Raw genomic sequence first — 21781 nt, forward strand, 5'->3', positions numbered from 1 at the left:
GGTTGACTAAGTACGGATAATATAAAAAAGGGAAAAGTTGGGCTAGAGCAGAATAAATATTTGCAAGCAATACAGAAGGCCTGAGAGCTTACTGCACTATATTCCATTACATTTTGAATGGGCACCTTTTGCCTTATTTTTTCGTTTACATAGTCATTTCCCCATAAATGGAATCAGCGGGCCCCCGACCACCCGCTCAATGCCCCCCCCCCCCCTCTCTGCCAAAATGTTAATACGATACATAGTAGTAGGCCTAGGTCGTAGTAGTAGCAATAATTAAATAATCTATAAACAACACAATGACAAAAAAATATATTTTAGGCACCCCTCTGAGTTCAGTGTATCAGATAATGAGTGGAATCTAGAAGGTAGGAGTCGCTTTTCCTGGGGGCCAACCAAGTGCTCCACCGGCACATGAGGAGACAGCCGTCAGTGAGGCGTCGCTCCGCTGATTCCAACCGGCTGGGCGTCGGATCCTGTCAAACACAACCAACATGGCGGACTGGGGTGAGAAACTAACTTGTTTAAAGCATAGAGATCCACGTCTTATCTGGCAAATAAAGACCGCTCGACGACGTGTATGCCCTTATGTTTAAGGACAGGTGTGCGTTAGATGTATTCAAACTCGGATGATCCCATATATTAATACAAATACGGTCGTCTTTTTCCACAGACGCCGACAACTTCGAGCCGGACGAGCCGATCAAAAAGGCGGCAGTGCAGGATAAATGGGAAGGCGAAGATGAAGACGACGATGTCAAGGTATCGCCATTGAGAGCACCGTGTGTAATATGAGGTGCATTACCGGTGTAGTCGTTCGTTAATACCCCGATAAGGTGGTGTGGTTGGTGGTGTAATCACTTGCATTTAACGCCATGCTCGCCTGTCAGATGGACTACACACCGTGCTAAGCTAAAGCTAACCCGTCAGGTGGACCTGTGTTGGTTGTATGCTAAGCTAATGCTAACTCGTGGGGCTCCAACATATGTCGGGCTTTATCTTGCCATATGTTATGTTGAGTTCAAAACGTAGCGCTGGGTTGGTTCTATTATCCATGTTATGTGCCCTCATACGGCTAATAGAAGAAACGCTTTGTGGTCGTGAAAAGGGTGGCTGTTGATGTTGGATCAACATGAACTACTGGGCCAGGCCATTTCATGTTGGATAGCTTAAGGAAGCCTCCATAAAACCACCCAATAGTAACTTAATGAGTTATTTCTGATGTCCCTGTAAATAAGCAGTTGATGATGCTGGTCCCTTTGAATGTGTTGTGTTTAGCTGGCCATCTGTGTTGGAAACGTTAGCTGGCTAACCAACTTTAGCTACTTTGGGATGAAATCATGATCTGGTGATGACTCAACTCGACTGGGCCTGGAACTTTCCAAGTCAATCCTACACAAGGGCCTCATAACAACAGTCCGCCACACGCCGATAATCACTTGTTCACTACCTGAATATTCTTACATTTTCCTTTTTCTCGCCGTCCAGTACAAGGACCTCCCTTAATTCCCCAATGGAAAGGGCTGGCGAGGGCTCCCTAAGCGTCCACTAGATTCTGTGGCATATGGTGTATGCAGCCTCCTACAGGATGAGGCTGCATTGTATCTATTGGAGGTTCATTGCCAATTGAAATGATCCAATGATGTTGGAGACTAATTGCTCCCCCCCCCCCCCTAATAATAAAGTTGACCTATCAGCAAGGCATTGCATGCAACTATACTAGAATATTAAACAGATGGTGAAATGAAAGTCCACAAGATAAGTTTATTCTGACAACTAAGGCAAAATGTATGTTGGTCTTAAAGAGACTTGGGCTTAAAGTAGAATGAGTCATGAGCTTAGATGGGCCTACTCTACCCATGATACACTACTGGTTGAAGTTGTAAGACTCAATCTAGAGGTCTTTTCTTTTTCAGGATAACTGGGATGACGATGATGAGGAAGAGAAAAAAGCGGAGATAAAGAAAGCAGGTAATAATAAAAAAATGTTATTTTTAGAACTTGTCACTGTTGGTTGCCACTGCCATGGCTAAAATGCACGTCCAATTTTATGAGTTGAAAGTCATGCATCCACTGATCCATTGTTTCATTGTCATTTTCAGAGACAAAGGTGTCGGAAAAGAAGAAGCTTAGCGAGAAAATAAAGGAGAAGGAAAACCGAGAGAAAAGGAAAAAACAGGAGGAGATCCAGCAGAAGGTAAGAGTATTTTTCCGCAGTATTCTAAAGAGAAGGTTGTTTTCGGGGGTTACACCAATACCACTTTTTCATGACTGATACTAACTCCCATTTCAGACATCTGCGTCTCAAATGGTACCGAGCCAATACTCTTTAGCATTCAAAGTTCTGTTTTGAATTGACAATTTATAATATTTAATTATCAATTTCCCTTTCAGCTGAACAGCAGTTTTAATTTTGCAATTGATGAAAAGTTATGAAGAAAAAAGTGTTGCATTTCTTTTTTATCTATCCAGCAGTTAGGGTTAGCTTTCTGTTTGTCTGACTGTGTTTAAAGCAAGAGGAGCTAACGCCAGAGGAGCAGCAACTGGAGAAGCTAAGAGTTCAGAAGCTACAAGAGGCCGCAGACCTGGAGCTAGCTAAAGATGCTTTTGGTATGTAAGGTCATGGTCCTTTATTTGTAAAAATATATATATATTTTAAGATCGTCAAAATAGTATATGAATGTTAATGACATTAAAGGAAAAAGTAGCATAGTCCTAAATACTACATAAATCATTAATTAAAATGAGCATACTAAACTTTTGAAATAAATATTTCTTTAAAGGTCGCATGGCATGCTACTTTATGGATGCTTTAATATAGATATTAGTGGGCCCCTAATACAATAATTGAAGCCGTTCCCGAAATTCAGCCGTGGTGCAGAATTACAGCCACTACGAGCCAGTCGTACATTGAGCCTTCCCCAATCGTGCCGTTTCGGTGTCTGTAGCTTTAATGCAAATGAGGAGGAGAGAGGCGGGTCAAGGAGGAGGGTGGGGGTGTGGCCCTGAGCAGCTTGCAGCCACAGAACCATGCGCTGTTTACAGTGGATGTATCGCAATGGGGAGGCGCACACAGCCTTTGTGTTCGATAACTCGTGGGGCTCCAACATACAGTATGTCGGGCTTTATCTTGCCATATGTTATGTTGAGTTCAAAACGTAGCGCTGGGTTGGTTCTATTATCCCTGTTATGTGCCCTCATCCGGCTAATAAAAGAAACGCTTTGTGGTAGTGAAAAGGGTGGCTGTTGATGTTGGACCAACATGAACTGTTCGATAAATATTCGCGAGTCCTGGAGCTCTATATATCATATTATACATAGATATCTATATCATATCATATAAATTATCACAGCCAAAAGCTGTGTGCGCCTCCAGAAGATATTATAGAGCTCATACGACTGCGTCGGGTTCTCCAACGTCTCTGGTTCTTCCACGTCCACATCATCTGAAGCATACTGAACAACGTCATTGAGGAGAAAGGGATTGTTGCCCGCGTTTGTTGACAGCGATTTTCTCCCGTCGGAGCCTCGCTGCCTCGGTAGAAGGCAGAGGGCAACGCCGAGGCGGTGGTCCCTCTGCAGCAGGCAGCGGGAAGTGGGGCTCAAGCGGGAGATATCATGGGCAACAATCTCTTTCTCCGCCATGTTTTTGTTCATGCTCTTCAGGGAATCAAAGCCAAAGTTCCTTTCCCCCAATTCCTTCTCAACCATGGCTGAGATAACCCCCACTACGTGTCTCTTTGTGGAAATACCAGAGACGAGAGTCCGACGGGTGGTGTGCCATAACACCAACAGCAGAACGGTTATCCCAATAAAGAAGTGTACAACACTTGCGTTACAGTCCTGGAGCTTTATATCTAAATAACATCATATAGCCTAATAGGCCTACATATCATTTAATACACATTATCACGGCCAAAAGCTTTTCGCATCTAGACGATATTATGGATCACAAACGACTGCGTCGGACTCTCCGACGTCTCTGGTTCTTCCACGTCCACATCAATTTGATGTAGACTGAATTGCCCGCTGCCAGGCGGTGGTGCTTCGCAGCGGTGGTGCATCCCGGCAGCGGGCGGCGGGCAGCAGGGCTCAACGATGGCTGAGATAACCCCCACTACAGTCTCGTTGTGGATATACGAGAGACGTCAGAGAACCAACGTGTTATGCGCCATAACACCAACAGCAGAATGGTTATCCAAATAACAAAGAAGTGTACAACACTTGCGTTACAGTCTGTGTAATTTGACGCACGCACGCACCTGAGCTTCCATTTTGTTCAAAGACGAGCAGGATACCTAGTGCTCGTTTTACAACGAACGCGTACGTTTTAGCCACTGGGAGACCATAGGCAGGCTAGGGGAACACGTATTAAAATCTCACTTTATGAGAAAACCTCATAGTGAGATTTCCATGCCATGGGACCTTTTTAAAACCTTTTTTATTTTGCAAACCTTTGTTTTGTTCTTTCTAGGGATGTTAACCGATGACCGATGGTTGACTGTATCAACGTTAACCGATCAATCTTGTCGCTTGTCTGTTAAAAAAATAATTTGGGTCAGTGTGGAGTTGGTTTCACTTCACACAAAAAGGTGATCCGATGAGGTGACTTATTGGAAGTTGGAAGGACACCGCATCTCTAACCCACTGTTTAATTTCTCCTCAAGTCTTAATTATTCCCGCATGCGAGCGGCGGAGAATATGATCTCTAAATTATGGACAGTATACTAAACGCTATAAGAATACAGTTAGCATCTCATTCCAAGATCTTTTTGTGTGAAGTGAAAAAAATTATCCTTCACACTCAATTTTGCCGTCTCCTTCAAACTAAACAAGCGGCGTCCTTCGGAGCTGTCATTTTCTTAAATGAGCCGCGGGAATGTTTCAAATGAGCTCCTAACGCTGCCCTCTTCCGATTGGCCCCTGGTGAATCCCGCGCAGGGTCTCAACCAGGTCCGCGCCATCTCAGACCATTGAGGGCGTTCGAGCCCGCTCTCTACATACGGTCAACTTGCAGTAAGCATGCCTCGTGTTTCAATTCAAACACAGGTCGTGCCACTGCCTCTCACTCGGAGAGTGTGTGAGTTGGAGGCAGAACAGGAGAGAGATAAGCAGAGTTACTACATAGCAGGCGACTGGCGCGGCTCGAAATGGCTGTTATTTAAAATAGCACATTTTAATCTGATCGGTTAACCGGTTTCAACCGGTTAATGAGGCTCGGTGGTCGGTCAAGAATATTTTACAGTTTTGCCATCCCTAGTTCTCAGTATTAATCCCACCAGGTGTTTTTTAGAACATGTCGGATGATGTTTTTTTTTTTATATATATATATATATTGTTTGAGTCCTAAAATGTACTATGTCTTCTGCAGGTATCAGCAATACGGCAATCAACGTGGCAGGTATCGACGCCATATGCCCGTCTTCTAAAGAAGACTTCGTAGAGTTGGAGAAGTTGCTGAAAGAAAAAATATGCCAGTTTGAGAAGTCTGTGCATTATTCAAATTTTTTGGATTCATTGTTTCGGGAACTCTGTATTTCATGTAAGTTTCACAGTCTTTACCAGAATCAATTTATTTGTATGTTCTAGTATGTTCTATGTACTAAATGTCATGGTTTCCCCCCTGCAAGATTTGTACTAAGCAACCCTTTCTGACTTACAGTGGAAATAGAGGACTTAAAGAAAATCAGTAATGCCCTTACAGTCCTTCTTAGTGAAAAGCAGAAACAAGAAAAAGTGAGTTATTTTATTTTCATTTTGGGGAAATACAATTTTGGGAGTTTGTCTTCATCCAGCAGATGGTGCTGTGAGTCTACAGCACCATTTAATGAGCATATGGGGTTTGTAAATGACTGATGATTTGGCATAATAGAAAAGCTGTGTCAAAGTGATTAATATGGTAGCCTGAGAGGGGCGCTCTACGGCTCATCCAAGTAATCAACTGGGAGTAGCCAATGAGAGTAGGCCGGATCATGACTTTGACTTCTGTCTGCTCAACTTTAGAAGATATTATGCGGGTGATAAGGTTAGCCTGTCAACTTATAGAGCCAGTGAACCACATTTTTTTTAGCTTGAATTCAAACACTTTTTCTCTAAATTGGGGATTTATTTTCAGTCGCTGTGATAAAACGGCTAAGATTACTATGTCGACGATCATGTAACACCAATTACCACGTTTAAAACAAATGTTTAATTAAGCTATTACGTTTCTCTATTGGCCTACTAGCCTTCCCTACCCAACTCCCACCTTATTCTTCATGTTTAACATGTTTAAATTTCTTTTAATCCTAGTCTGTTTTATTATATGCCTGTTACATAGTTTTGATAGGGCAATATGTAAAGCGTCTTAGAGTACCATATTAAGCGCTATATAAATTTCATTTATTATTATTATTGCATTTAAGGTATTTCTATTTCCTCCGCTGTGGAGCCCAAATGGGATTATATGGTTATCGATACCTAGTATGCAATCGTTATCCGTGTCATGTCACCACAGAATTGAAAGTTCCCCCTTATCTCTAGAAAGGAGCTGCTGTTATAGTGGGGCGTTCAACTGTCGAACGCTTTGAATCTGTGGGTGTCTGTTGAATTCTAAACGGCGTACGTCGCTCTGCCTACACAGCAAAACAAAGCCAAGAAGAAAAAGAAGGGCGGTCAGCCCGGTGGCGGGCTGAAGGGCAAGATGCGCGACGATCTGGACTATACAGCGTTTGACGGTGGTTACGCCCAGGACTACGAGGACTTCATGTGACACTGGCGCACCAGCGACCCCCCCCCCCCCCCCCCCCGCCCCGCCCCGCCCCGCCCCGCCCCGCCCCGCCCCGCCCCGCGTCAACCATCCCAAACACAGCTGTACCTTCTCATGCTGCCCAGAAGCCATCCTGGTAGTCCTGAACAAGATGGCCACCCCGCATCGGCCCCCACCCCCAACTCTGCCCCTTCATTTTGCTTCAATGGTCAGAGGGACCTCACCGGGGAGCGTCCACCGTCACATCTGATATGAGCGTATGGATTTGCCTTTCGTGTGGCCTAAAACTCCAGAGACGCTCTCGCTCGTCAATTAGTATCCGCCGGGTGATCCAGATGCAATGGGAAAGTACATTTGAACTGCTGGGCTGTGTTAGATCCAGGACTCGATGTTTATTGCTAAGATTTGAGAGGTGTGGCTCATTTCAAAGTGGCAGATAAAGTATTGCAGTAAATAAGGACATAGAAACACATGTGGTTATATGCAAACGTCTTTACCCAGTGTCTGTATATACTAAAGGTCTCTACTTAATTTGCCTCACAGGAAACTATAGTATCTATGACTCTGGTTGACAAATACAGGTGTTATTTGGTAATGATTAATCGTAGTCCTCAAGGAGTTGCTGTGTTCATGCATTCAGACTGGAGCGCTACATGTGAAAAGTCGTAACACCCATTGTATTTGAAGCAAATATGGATGGCCTAGGGTAATAAACATCCTCTCTGCCATTCTCTGGAATTTTCCTTTTATGAATCGAAAAGCAAAAAATAGTGCATATAGGTATTATTTTTGTGCATGACAAAGGTATGACTTACTAATTTGATTTCTACTAATGCAGTGTTTGGATACATCAAGTGGTCTGACTTGCCCTCTGCTGGTCTCCTGATCATTGCTTCTGCAGGCTTGTATCAAGTGTGTTGAGGAGCGAGGCCTTGCTTACTTCTCACTACAACCTGGTCACAGGGGCTCGACTTTCTACTGACTGACCAGTATCCACGACAAGTCCCATCATAGCAGCATCTGCAATCTTTTATATGCATTTAATTTAATAAATCACTGGTAGAAAACAAACCCCGGTTTTGCAGTTTCTGTTTTGAGAGAACTGTCTAATAGTGGATCTAGATGACCGTTTTCCGACCCTGTTAATGCTGTGACCCTAACCTGTGGAAGTACTTTTGGATCAGGACCCTTCAAGTATCTTGTGCCGTAAAAAGTGGGCTATTCATTTGCATTACCATGTGAACAAAAAATGACGAAAGTGAATCATAAAAAGCTTATCAACATTTCCGTGTATTTTTCATCACTATATATATTCTCGTTTTCAGTCATCAAATTAAACAAATCATGCATGTTTCTTGAATATATATTGTAGACAACCTGACATTCGTAATGTAGCTGTTTAATACGAGTTGAGAGAAGAAATCCTGGTCGTTACCAATTTATTCAAATTGTATCCAACTGACTTGTTAAAAACATGGAAAGTACAATAAATATTGTATTTACAATTTCAAGTAAATATTTAACATGGTCAAAGGTTTACCTTTATCGGGAAATATTTTCTTTACCCATTCCCCCGCCAAAAAAACTACCTGAAACATGTTTGAATTAAAAAGAAGATTACATTAATAAAAGTGATTTGAAATAATATAAAAAATGCTTCATAATCCCCACTGATCACTAATGACTGTTGATAAGAGACCTACGGCATGGTATCTCGTCTAGATTGTGTGCGTCTTCCGGCTGGATCCCTGGTGTTGCGTTTTCGGTTGCCACGCGGTGCATTGGAGCCCTCTCTCTGCCGGCGGCGACTAGGCCGGCTGTCTCCTCGCCCACCTGCGCTTGCCCCGGATTGCCCAGATGAATTCTGGGAGTTCTGGAACACGCTCTGTTGTGTAGCATCGTGGTCTCCGCAGGTGAACGTGAGTGCTACCCCCTCATTGCTCTTCATGACGCGGGACGTGCCGTCGGAGGTCCCGTCGAAACAACGGCCAAGGGCGATCTCTTTGGCGGTGCGTGGGTCTTGGTCCGTCACAGTGTAAATGCCGTAGTTGTGGCCGAGAGGATCCAGGGGGGCCAGCATTGTGAACTCATTAGTGTCATTGTTGACTGCCAAGGGCAGATGGTTCACCAGGTACTCCTGGAGAATGGTGTTGACGTTCTCTCGTTTACAGCTGCCCTGGGGAATCACCCTGACCAGTGTGCGGTCCACGCGCTCCTGATCATACAGCATGCCGCTGCATTTGAACTCCAGACACACTGCAGACACATTATTCAGGTCCATGTCACGGATGCTGCGGGTGTCCCTGAGACCGTACAGCTGGCCCCCTGTCCTGGGATGGGTGCCGCCCATGTTGCGCGAGCGTACATTGAGCTCGTGGGGACTGCTGAGTTTAACCTTGATGTAGCAGGCCCGGTACTCCATGGGCTTGGGCCACCAGCTGAGGTAATCCTCCGTCCAACTCATTGGGTCGTCCTCGTTGAAGGGCACTGTGTTGTATTCGTAGCGATCCCCTTCCACTCTGGAGAAACGGAAGTGGGGTGCGCTGAAGGGTGCTTCCTCACAATCCCTCAAACGCTCAAACGGGTAGATTGGTCCGTTGGACTCCTCTGGGGTGTTGGAGTTTGGTTTTGCTACATTAATGCTGAATGCTGTCTTCTTCAACCTGGTGTCCTCATGGTCGGTTCGCCGGTAGTTTAGCTTTCCCAGGAAGGGTTGGGGGACACCGATGAGGTTGGGATTTAATTTTGGTGAGGAGGTCACAGCCTCCAGCTCCTCCCCTCCCAGGTTGGCCATGACGTAGGCAGAATATGCGTCAGCCCTCTGATCGTCACAGAAAGCTGGAAGGCACGCACCGTTGGAACCCGTGATGGCGCTGTCGAACCGGCCCCAGGCGCGGGGGTTGGTGGAGAATCCAGGGGTGGGCTCCATGTTGATCAGACTAATAACGACTCCCTCCACCTGTTCACTGGGCATAAAGCGCTCGCTGCGGAAGCTCCTGACCTTAACGTAGCACCTGCGGTTCTCGGGCACATCCAGGTTGAACAGACGTCTTTCCCTGATCTCCATGTTGCCAATCAAGAAGGTTCTCTCCTCTCTCTTCCCTCTTCTTTTCTTCTCCATCTGCAGATTGCCTTCCTCCTCCCACAAAGCTGTCTCAGGATTCAGCGACCAGAGCTTCATGGTGTCGAGATGCTCGGGCATCTTCACCTGAGTAGAGTCCAGGAACACCTTGACCTCACCTGCGTTCAGAGGCTCCCCACCCTGTTCGGCACTGAAGTCAACGGAGAACATTCCGTACGTTCTTAGTGGAAGGGTGTCGCCAGCTTCTCCCACAAAGTTGAGGTCGCTCTGCGCTGCTGCCGCTGTGGAAACATCTCTAGGGTCGAGAAAGGTCACACTAGCCTTGACGTTTCCGACAAACACCTCTCCGTTCTGCTTGTAGAACGAGCGAGGAGGGATCTCAAGCTGGACCATCGGATCCTGGCCCTCTGCCTCTCCGAGCTCTAGAGTGTTGGTCTCTGTGGAGCTGATGGTGACAGGCTCCTTCTTCCTGAGCAGTTTGATTTCGTGGTAGATGGCTCCCCCCCTGCTGTTAAACGGCAGCACCTTCGTTGTGTTGACAAACTTCTGCATGTTGTCCACAAAGGTCAGGACCAGCCTGGCTGTGTCGAGGGGCACCTGGACGGAGAAGGTGCCTTTGTACCCCGTGCGACTAACTCGCTCTCCGTTCATGAAGATGTGGCCAAACCTCATCGGTTCCCCTGTATCCGCCGCGACGGCTCGCCCGTGAACGACAGCCTTGGTCTCCACACACTTCTGGCAGCCGCACGCCGTCACCACCATTGTGGGGAGTTGGTAGCCCTGGCACGATATATCTCGCTTGGCCATCTTCGCCACGCCACAGCAGAATGCAACGTTGTCTTTGCAGCGGCTGGCGTTGTCAAGCTGACCGGCACAGGTGGCGGCGGGACATTTGCCCACGTCGTAGTAGAGGGAATCGCTTGTGTTCTGGGGGCAGTCGTGGGGCAGGCGAATGAGGTGCGGCTCAGGTGTGGGATTACACGACGGCTGATCTTTAGCTGCAGGACAGAGGCAGATAAAAAAAGAGGAATGAGGATGAGATTCTCGCAAATGAGGACAATGTCTCAGTCAGCACACATCTCAGTTACAATCCTTTTTTTGTTTGTATCCTTTGGGTGTTTCCATCAACCCTTTGCTTTGCCTTTCAACTCTAAGGCTTGGCCTATTGCTTTGGGAACTGTGGATGAAATGTATAACATTCATGTGTCATTTACAGCATTCCCGCTATTCCATGATTATAATTTTTTGGATAGAGTTTTTGGTTCCAGTGTGGATTGATATGCTGGCCTCCTCAGAATAATCGGAGTTGGGTTGTCCTGTACCTAGTACAGTGAGGAGGGCTGGTTTGGTCTTTATGGCGCCGGCTGGGCTACTGGCTCTGCAGTAGTATTCTCCAGACTGTTGAAGACGCAGGTCTTTCAGGACCAACGTGCTGTCAGACCGTCGCTCAAGGAGAGTATTGTTGTGGAACCTGGTGGATCCCAAGGAAGAGAAGTCAAAATGTGCAACCCAAATTCAACTCAACTTACTCTATATCAAGCGATTAGACAAAAACAGCTAAAACAAATAAATACACAAGAAATGTGTAGAAAGTTATACTCTAAAGGTTTTAACCAAAGTATGTTACTCATATTTAGTCAATGGTAGGACTTCTTCATATATAAACAAACCACTGTTTTAAGTGGAGTTGGTATATTTTTGGGATTGCTTACCACTGGAACTGCTCTGGCTTTGGCGTTCCGGACACTTGGCAGCAAAACACAGCAGAGTGACCCTCTCGCCTGGCTTTGCTCTCAGGGTTCGTCAACACACGAAGCTTCTCTGAGAAACCAGAGGAACAGTGCCCAAATGAAAAAAACATATATACGTCCTCATCATCGTGGATGTAAGAGCAAGTGATTGATTTGGGACAGGACTTGTGGTGACAGATTAACTGTGGACATTTGGCTAGCCGTGATGAAGGCCTCAAACAATTCGGATAAAGTATATTGATTGACTTGCTTTTCTATTTTTAATAAACCGGGATCAGTGTAGTCTAGGGGTAAGGTCCGGCGTTGAAATAATATTACAGTAAATAGTACATGGATCTGTTCATTAAATAAAATAAAAAATAATGAAAAAATTGTATGGCATTGCCCCAAAAAATGACCACAATTGTAATTTATGGATGCTGTGATGAGACTCAAAGCGCCCCCTCCAGTTACCTGTCCTCTCCAGCCGGATGCTGAGCACTGAGGTGGGCTCACTGCTGAGCGGTACCAACACGTCCAGCGGGGAGTGGTTCTGGGCGCTGACCGTCAGCGTGGTGTTTCCATCGGGACACACACCGGGGATCCGGAAGTGTCCGTTGTGGTCGGTGAGCACGAGGAGTTTTCCCAAGCGCACGATGGTGGCGCCTTCCGCGACCAGTCCTCCCGCCCCGCGGACTGAGCCCAGCAGGACGTGCCCCTCACACGTGCACGCCTCGCACTCAGCGTTCTCCTTTCCCATCATGCAATGCAGATGGCAGTCTACAGAGTAGTACATAATAAAGTCAATGTGAGTATAAATGAACTGCCAAGAATACAATGTACGAGGATACCTCTACGAAACACCGCTTACCCGCCCTGGGGCATTCAGGGCCGTTGCATGATCTTCCCTCCACTTTGGGTCCGCTGCAGGACAGAGTCTGGGACTGGCAGCTCCGAGAGCGCACCTGTACCCCAACCTTGCCGCACATGGCCGGGCACGCGTTCCAGACAGACCAGGGACCCCAGATTCCCTGCAGGATTTCACTATAATCTAGATAGATACAAGCATGGGTAATATACATGTTTGGAATAGCAGCTTTGCATTACATTACACTAATTGTCTTACGACTACTATTGACTTTGTTTGTTTTTCTGGGAGTGGAACCCCCCAACCGCTACAATATCCTGCCCTAAATTAACTAATTTGAGCCGCCTGTACTGCACTGATCACACCTACCTTTCGGGCAGAGGAAGCGGACAGAGTAGTTGGAGCAGTTCCTCCCCGGACCCTGCTCTTCATTGAGGCACCAGAAACCCACCGTGGGGTCGGCGTGCACCGTCTCCCCCGTCTCGCGGGCCGGGACCCAGTCCGTGGTCCGGGCCTCCAGTGCCCGTGGGACAGGGCACACCCTGGAGCGGTAGTAGAAGCGGATTGCTTCCAGCTGCTCGTAGTCCCCACGGCCCCCGGGATGGTCCACGTTGAACCAAGTGGTCCACTCATGGTTGGCTGAAGGTACGAGGACGAGACAAGCCGTGAGATTGGCTTAGCAGCTGCTCGGTCGACACGCGGCTGTGTGGAACCGGACTGCACAACAATCTGATTCTACATGCACTTATTCTGTTTTTATTTTAGAAAAGAAATGCAATCATACCGTCTGAATTGTCGTTCCTCCGTGATCCTAAACATGATACACACACAGACACACAAAATCGGTATCATTAACAGTACTCCCCTATATATTTTTTGTGGTTAACGGATATACTTTTATTGTTGGTTCTATGAACCCAACAATAACGATAAATTAAACCACCAGTGGTTGCATTTGTCCTGGGAAAGTGGAGGAAAGACTAATAGACATTTTTTAACTTAAACCTATGTGTATTGAAGGTAAGGCCAAGGTCAAGGTAATCACCTAAATGAGGAGCAGCAATAGTTTCTTTCCCAACATTTTATTATTGAAAAATACCAGAGCATTGTTTCTTTTCCTTCTGGATTACTCTGCAATCTTTGTTGTACATTTTACATCTGTGTGTTTGTGTGTGCGTTTTCTGTAGGATTGTGTCTGTGTGTGTGATGTGGGCTGTTTAGTTGTGTGTCTTATATGTTGCGTGTGCCAAAGTGTATATTTTGTGTGTCTGTTTTGTGTTAGCATTTGCATGTGTACTGTGCTTGTGCAAAATGCATCCGATGAAGAGAAACTCGAGAGCCAAACCTCGAGACGTGGTCGCCATGGCGCAAAGGACAAGAAGCAGGGGCCACACAGACATTCTGACACTTTGTAGCTCGGAGCGACCTCTGACCTTTCACCTCTGGGTAGAACGTGTCACAGCAGGGACTCTAAAGATAGTGTTGTCCGCCACTCTGTTGAAGAAAGATGAAAGCAGAAATCACATTCCGACAATAAACTGCCCAGATGCACAGCAGCAATTCTAAGATACGATACTATAATATTGCCAAAACAAAGGGATTGCATTCTTTATATTCTCAGTAGAAAAGATAGTTTCTGCATTAACATGCGTTTTGATAGCATTTCTAGCAATGAATGTGAATTTTATTTTCATAAACTTCAGTCAGTTTGTTAGTCAATGCAATGTTTTCTATCGCTGCCATGGTGTTTCATATGGCATTGGTAGCCCTGAAACCAAGCCACTTGAACGTTGTTTGAATCAATGTCTTTGCGTTGGGTATTCTTCTAAGCTGTTGTGTTATGTGCTATTTCATGTTACGCAAAGGCATTCTTCTGTGGTACGGATTACGACAACGTGTATTTGTGGGGCACAACAGATTTTTATGTATGCTTTGCCTTCACATAAAGAAATCCATTACATTGGTTCCTTTTATAGATACGCTTTGTTCAACAACACATTTAAACCGCTGTTAGATAATCTTTCAATAAAGATTTCGATTTTCGAGTGACCCCGGGAAGGTCACTCGACGAACTTGGGTTTTTGTGAGACCCAACGGAAAGCTCAGATGATTACACAACGCCAAGACAATCATTTCATACATGCGTGTTGCGTGGTTTCAGGGTTATTCGATTCCATATGAATGACCAAGGCAACGATAGAAAACATTGCAATTACTAACAAACTAAACATCATATACATTCACTGAGTGAAGATAACGAAATGGTAATTTGCATTTATTGCTAGAAATGTTGCATTTTCAACGGAGAATAAAACAAATGTCTTCCATTTTGTTTTTGCAGACAACCTTGACACACGTGAGAGCTTGCAGTTTCCTTGGCCAGTTGATAGGCGGCAATCGACCAGCCAACGGTAATTTGAGATGTTTTGGGTCACATTGACAAAATACCTATTATTTTGTTGGCAATCATTCTGATAAAAGTACAAATATAAAAGGCTCATGAACTGTAATACCACATAATTGTACCTAAAATCTACAATGGTAGTATAATAGAGTTACTCCTACAGTTTTCTGTACCAGGCTGACTAACGATGACAAGACGTTTTCAAGCACAATCGTCTTACTGGCTGAACTTATAGGAACTTGAGTGATAATCCCCCACATCTTCTCCATATAAGTTCGATAGAGCAGCAGAACCACGTTGAGCTGCTGACCGTTATGGACACGCACAGAACTCCGCTCAAGTTACACATCTGGATAAGCAATCAAGCCAGCGCAAGGGGAGCACTAAAGTCTTTCTGCATCCCCAAGACAAGAAACACCAGGTTGTCTAATGTCAACACAAGCAAAGTAGAGCTCCAGCGTGAACAATCACAGCTCCATAGGATACCAGATTCAAACGATTTATATCACACTCTGTACATGTTTAGTTTGGATTTGTGTATAAAAAAGCACCCATCCCCTTTTTAAAGTATCTTAAAAAAATAAAAAATGAAAAAAATCTGGGTGTCTCATTAAAACACGAACACGGTATGATTTCTTTCAATTGTTGGGAGTCCTTGGATGTGATGAGAACAAGATCATGTGGGATGAAGTCTATCACTCAAAACATCTTGTCCCAAAGCACATTTCCTGTGACATTGGAAACAGACGCCTGGTTTTACAACTCAATAACAGTTTTTTAACGACAACGACGCACTTCTCAATCACTATGAGTAGGATATATATGGACAGAAGTATTGTCAGGATTTGATCTCTCTTACCTCTTTCTGCAGTGAGGAGTAGTGCGGTTTGGGATCCTGAGAACCCCTTTCCCTCTCTCTCGCTCTTTTCTCAATTCTTGCGTGACAGACCCCACCCTCTGCTCCTTCCTATACTAAAGTCTGACAGCCCCCTACGCACTCTTATACTAACCCCCCTACTCATTCCTCCAACCACTGAATGTTTGGTATCAACCCACCACCATCTCTGTTCCCTCTCACCCTCACCCCACCCGCCCCAACTGAGAAAATAACACAGATCAATCGTTTCTAAAGCAGACACTTTGATCTTGTATCTAGGGCTGTGTATTGGCAGAAATGACCCATCCATAATACATGGGGTTGCAATTCAATGTGTAGAGATACATTTTAATAGTGTGTTGAGCTTTTCAATGTTACTATTAGGAGTTGAAATGTATGGTAAAAAAAGAATACTGAATTTGTTGAGATAATACATCAGGCAACAATTACAAAACAGTATGTCAATTGCAACACGATCTTGGGGGTCATCAATTAAACAGCAATACAGTTTCTTTGAGGATGTATTCAGTATAGGAAAACCGAATCATAGCTAATTTCATGTGTCCTATAGGCTTTTGTTCCGCCTCAAGCGTGTGCTTAAATCTGTTGCTTGTGAGGTAACACTTGAAAGGTTAAGGTATCAAATACAGTCACCTGTTGTTGAAGCCAATCAGAACCTTGTAAAGGGTCAACTCAGGAGGGTGGGGCATGATCAACCTAACCATAAAGGAAGGAACATTGAGAAGGAACCCACCTTCTAGTGATGGATAGGAGGACAATAGGTGTTTTATTGAAATCATACTTATTCTCATAATTTAGTCCATATTTTAATCGATAATTGTAATCCAACTGTGACAAATAAATATTATACGCAAATGTTATAAATGACATGTCATATGGTTAAAAAAATAAGTTAGTTAATTATGTGCTGTTAACGTGCTCATTTTATGACTATATTTTTGTAGTAAATAATTAAAGCTTCTTGTTAAGCAGTGCTACTAATCTGTGAGGAAAAAACATTTTTCTGAACAGTTTCACTAAATGTACGAAGTCAAGTTTAATTATTGGTTATTGCATGTTGGACTCTTGCAATATAGTATATAGATCAAGCTATAAAATGCTGTTCAATGATATCCAGATGAGTTTTTCTACAGTGCGAATTTTCAGAACCTTGTTTTCCACCAATCCTAACATTACATCATGTTCATTTTCCACCGATTACTGTTTCCTCGGCAGCCGGTAGTGGACTTGGCGGGATATGTTTAGTAAAGGGGACATCAGGATGTAGTTCAGCAATTTGCAGCCCACTTCTCCAGCCAAACACTTCCAGCTGGACTTTAAAGCATTTGGAGTCATTTAGAACAAGGTTTATCTGCGAAACATATGTCCAAACATGGCGTTTATCACAGGATTTCGGATGATAACAGTAATCTTGTTGCACGTTCTTCAGCTGTGGTTGTATCAACCCCAAACCGAGATTTTTTTATTTTTATTGTAATACTGTACAAAGAAACCACAAGATGTTAATTGAAAATCTCCTCCCAGATGATTCCATATAAAGGATCAGAAGCAGACAGGAAACCCTGCCATGGGGCTTGCTGTTTGTACTTGGTGGTGACCACAGACCAAACTGACTACCGGTCAGTGCTGTGTATCACAGCTCGCAGCGCATAAGTGCTTTTTACTAAAGGAAGACTTTACAAGCCATTTTAAATGTCAAGGTCTTTACGAGAACTGGTAGCCTTTTATGGGTCTTCATGTCTTCATGAAACAAGACAGGGCACATGGAGGAGGAAACAGAGGGAGGGACAACGCAAGGAAAAACACCTCACGTTTTGTCTCTGGGCAACAGAGGGAAACAGCTAATGTTTGGTTTGGCTCATCCGTTGGTAAATAGCTCCCAGAAAGGTGTCTCAAACAGGGCCACGTTTCCATCTTGTACCAAGGACAGTGAGTGTGAAAGATGTAGCTATCAACGATTTCAAAAGATTTATCATTTTACTGTTTTGGGAAACTTTGAAAGGATACACATCTTCATTTCAATGTCGTTGGGCAACGAGGGTGAGGCTTGAGAGTGAGTGTTAATATGAACAGTGGATCGTTTAACAAAAGGTCAGTTATATGGTGAAAATAATTGGTGAATTTAATATGAAGACATGAAGGAAGAAAAATAAAATCTTTTTTTCATCTGTGACTTTTGTTCTGTAAAAACATTAGTCTAAATAGTCATGGGTTGTGATAAAGATCATAGATGGACCAGAGATTGACCAGAGGTTGTGCTGGGCTCAGAGGTGAAGCCATATGGGACCAACCTTAACGACCACCTTCCAAGTGGGAAAAAGCATTCACTCCTTGGAATTCTGAGCGGGAAATATGGGAACTTTCCAGCAAGAGTGATGACTCAGATCAAAATATGGAAGTGCAGCAACTGTCAAGGCCTCCAGTGGTTATGACAAGCCTTCTGTCCAAAATATTGCTAGATTATTAACCAATTTATTCCGGTAAATTCACCGTAACTCACCCAAAGGAATCTATAGGATGATGATTGGTTTTACATCTCCCTTCGTCCTCTGGGGATAGATGTTTACTAGTGGCTAGGGGGTTTAACTCCCAGTCAATGGGTTCTGCGTTGACCCCCAATGTCCAGGCCATATTTCAGAGTGATCATTTCCTTACAAATCACTGTAAAGTTGATCTAAAGTGACGCTTGTGAAACCTCAAAGGTAAGAGGGCCCTTATTCAGCCCCCTGTGTGGCCTGAGACCCCAGCACTGGGAGCCCACCGCAGGGCCATGCCAGGGCCAGAGTTGGCCCAGAGGTTATGTTGAGGCCGCCGGGGGGGTCGACTGTAATGAGTCCACCAGTGAAGGTATGCACAGAGGCCTCTGCTATTGTCGTTAGGGGCCCTCGCAGGCACACGGCGAGGTAGAGCACTTCCTATACAGGCTGGGAAAGAAGACAGAACCAGGCTTGGCTAGACTCCTCCATGTTACTCTGTTTCTCAAGGTCACAAGTTAAAGTTAAAAATGTATGATAAGTTAGAAAGCACTCAAAGTTTAGCATTGAAAAGCACAGTATTATTTTTCATCCAGGCTCATGCTGTGTTGATACATACTTTATAGTATAAGTGGAGCCAACTTTGTTCGAAATAGATACATTTAGCATGTATCTATTTAGCAATTTACAAATGAGGCTGAGAAACATTACTTGTTGCTAATTTGAGTTTCCTTATTATTATAAGTCAGATGTTCATTTTGTGAACATTCTCGTCGGTAACCTAGTGTTGACCTAATTGGAAAAAAAACAAGTGTTTTTGAACTCCTAAATCTCAAAACAATACAGATCTTTGGAGTAGCAAAGACACACCCTCTGAGTGGGCCTTGACCTCTAACCTCCCCTCTGGCACCCCTCATCCTCATGAGTGGCTTTTAATGCATTTCTCCTGCTGGGAAATCTGCCTCCACACATTAAAACCATCAAGCCGTGCCTGCCTGAATCCACCCCAGGGGGCTTTCTGTGAAGGGGGGGGGACAGTGATTTCCCCAGCACAGGGAGAGGCTTTGGTTGGGCACCTCCTGGGGGAGTGTGAGGGCTGGATGGCGAAGGTCTAGATGAGAAACATGTGAGGCCAACCTGGAAGACAGATGATCCAGGCTTCACACGGGCATCCATCTTGGGCTTTAGTCAGAGGTGTGTGAGGGGTCCAGGGAAATGGCTGACTTCGGACTTCAAACACACAAGGAGAAAAGAAACAAATTCCCTCACCCTACAGCTCTTGAACGTCGTTTCTGGTTTTCTTTTGCTCCATCAGGTTTAATGCTGTGTTACACAAACTTGAATAAATTCGTAGCAGTGCTGACACTGTTTTTAGATTATTTATTGTTATGCTATTCCATTTCCCCTTTATAGATTCATCATCATTGTCTTTATATGTAAAAAGAAATTCATGGGACTTTTTGGAATAACAGTGGTGGATGTTACAGAGTCTGTTTCAACAGACTTCACATGGAAAATCAATAGGAAGATCCTCAGACACAGGGTTGCAGCGAATCAAATTTTACAAAGAGACCACTAAATCTATTAAAGTTTCTCTTTTCAGCTGGGTTCCTGGGAAGAGATTTGACTTGGGTTTGAAGACGGTAACAGAGAAGACGGGTTGGTTTGATGCCATGGCGGAACTCGCTCCAGACGTGACTAAACAACATCAGAGGAGCAACTTTGCACTTTCTCCCAGTCTGGATAGCTCCTTCACAGCGAGGCAAAGAAGTGAGAGGTATCTTTGAAAACAATATGCTCGCAGATCAACTATTTTTATCTCTTCATCTGTTTTAGATTCCAAACAGATGTTGTGATATGTGATATAGGGTTATAAATACAGTGAACTTTCACATGCTTTAAGGAAAGTATTATTCTGGTTATCAAGGTGGAAACTTAATAATATGAGACGTAGTGCGTGTTTGACAAAGTTTGTCCATTAAGTCGTAGACGGATGGTTTGTCTCGCCACCCAGAGCAAGAGAGAGAGAGCCAGAGAGAGTTCCTGTGGAATCCATCAATGGCCTTCCCTCCCGACCAGCGTGATGTCACTTCCTGGCTCATCATTAAGCCACGTCCACAATGGAGAGCCCCCCCTCCTCTCGGGCCAATGTTAATTCCCATTGACTAAATAAACAAGTCTATCTGGATCCAAGTACTCGGTCTCCAGGGCGATTTCCCACCCCTTGTTGTAGTAGTTAGTGATTCATTAAATGGCCAACGGATTGATTCCCTAATTGATTAGTTGATGGAAACATGTCGTGTACCACAAACACAATGTACTTTTCTAACATCTTGACCACAATAAAACCAGAATGAAGGCTTTTTTCAGAGTCTATGCCCTCATGTGAACGAGGTGGAAGAGTGCTGCAGAATACATTATTCATGTTAATCACAGTTGGATAGCATCAGCATTACAGCGGCAGTAACACATGTAGGGTTGCTGCTGTACTGCTGTTCAGGCAAGCATCTGCTAGTAATCTAAGCAGAACAATCCTGGCTACTAGTCTACAGGATCATCAGGGACCTGGGAGAGTATTCAGCCTGAAGGATGCCCAAAAACAGAGAGGAATCTATCCTCTATGCTCTCACATTAAATCCCTTAAAAAACAGGATTGTAGTTTTCTAGGGATGCCCTTAAGGGCATATTGCATTCACTAAGCTTCACTAAGCAAATAAATGTTTCATGTGATGAAAATTGAAGCTATTCTTACAATTGAGCACCGATGGCCATGCAGCAAAGAAGATGTTAATGTTTCTGTTGTTGAGAGCTAGGCTAGGAACCAGATGAATCTATGAGCTCATGTTTTATTTGTTCTGGCATATGCATATGCAATACGTATTTGCAAAATGGTCTGGCTATTTCAGGTGAATATAACGAATATATAACGAATTAAGCAGTGTCAAATGTATAAGTAACTGTGTAGTAGCCACATGGTCAGTTTTCTTCCTCCTAAGCTAACCGTGAAGCAGTTTAAATGTAAGCAGTTATTTTCATAATTAATTCTAAATCTGATTAAAACGAATATTTAAGCTGTGTAAGATTGAAGCATTTTACATCTAGGCTAAGTATAAGATGCTTAGAATGAAGCAGCTTAGAATTAGTTATCTTAGACTTAAAGCAGCTTATAAATAAGCAGTTAAAATTAATGCATCTTCTTTTTAAATACATTGCCTATAAGTGCACATACATTTCAAGTTCATATTTTAACATAATTTGAAAGGCACTTAAAATTATTTGGAGCGAAAGGGAGACAAATGTCACATTTTGGGCACACGTTTGTGCTGGAAGTCAAACACACTGGACTAGATTATCAAGTAAGTTTCGGTATATTTACTTTTTTACTGTATATTTCAGGTCAGGTTCAGGTCAGGTATCTTTAATTCCAGAGGAACTGATTTAAGAATATCAACAGACGAACTGTATTTCTGCTGGGATGGAACACATTAAAGTCACTACACTATAGGCCTACTTTTCCTTTCAACTCCGAAATAAGTAAATAAAAAAAGAACACTCCACATCTTTTGGCATTTATACA

The 21781-nt window shown here is 44.1% G+C and overlaps 2 protein-coding genes across 2 annotated transcripts; one reads left to right on the top strand and one right to left on the bottom strand.

The window, feature by feature from the left end:
* The first annotated feature begins 256 nt into the window (after positions 1–256).
* Positions 257–8031, top strand: eif3jb (eukaryotic translation initiation factor 3, subunit Jb). Its single transcript, XM_060070751.1, has 8 exons — positions 257–507; positions 674–762; positions 1917–1971; positions 2103–2197; positions 2514–2610; positions 5372–5542; positions 5663–5736; positions 6623–8031. The coding sequence occupies exons 1-8, from the start codon at positions 495–497 to the stop codon at positions 6749–6751; spliced, it is 723 nt and encodes a 240-aa protein (XP_059926734.1). The 5' UTR covers positions 257–494; the 3' UTR covers positions 6752–8031.
* On the bottom strand, positions 8017–15849 carry cilp (cartilage intermediate layer protein, nucleotide pyrophosphohydrolase). The gene is made up of 9 exons (XM_060070750.1): positions 15692–15849; positions 13774–13922; positions 13213–13239; positions 12798–13067; positions 12432–12611; positions 12035–12340; positions 11543–11651; positions 11153–11301; positions 8017–10828 (listed from the first exon to the last, which is right to left on the bottom strand). The coding sequence occupies exons 2-9, from the start codon at positions 13826–13828 to the stop codon at positions 8448–8450; spliced, it is 3477 nt and encodes a 1158-aa protein (XP_059926733.1). The 5' UTR covers positions 13829–13922; positions 15692–15849; the 3' UTR covers positions 8017–8447.
* Between the last annotated feature and the right edge of the window lie 5932 nt (positions 15850–21781).

The sequence above is a fragment of the Gadus macrocephalus genome, chromosome 14 (genome assembly GCF_031168955.1).
Source record: "Gadus macrocephalus chromosome 14, ASM3116895v1".
Classification (NCBI taxonomy): Eukaryota; Metazoa; Chordata; class Actinopteri; order Gadiformes; family Gadidae; genus Gadus; species Gadus macrocephalus.

Bases quoted from the DNA above. Each gene is read 5' to 3' on its own strand.
- eif3jb (XM_060070751.1), top strand. The intron at 763-1,916 runs GTATCGCCATTG...TTTCTTTTTCAG, and splicing joins ATGAAGACGACGATGTCAAG to GATAACTGGGATGACGATGA. The intron at 2,611-5,371 runs GTATGTAAGGTC...TGTCTTCTGCAG, and splicing joins GCTAGCTAAAGATGCTTTTG to GTATCAGCAATACGGCAATC.
- cilp (XM_060070750.1), bottom strand. From the start codon at position 13,828: ATGTCTGTGTGGCCCCTGCTTCTTGTCCTTTGCGCCATGGCGACCACG. The intron at 12,341-12,431 runs GTAAGCGGTGTT...ACTACTCTGTAG, and splicing joins CCCTGAATGCCCCAGGGCGG to ACTGCCATCTGCATTGCATG. The intron at 11,302-11,542 runs GTAAGCAATCCC...GGGATCCACCAG, and splicing joins AAGCCAGAGCAGTTCCAGTG to GTTCCACAACAATACTCTCC.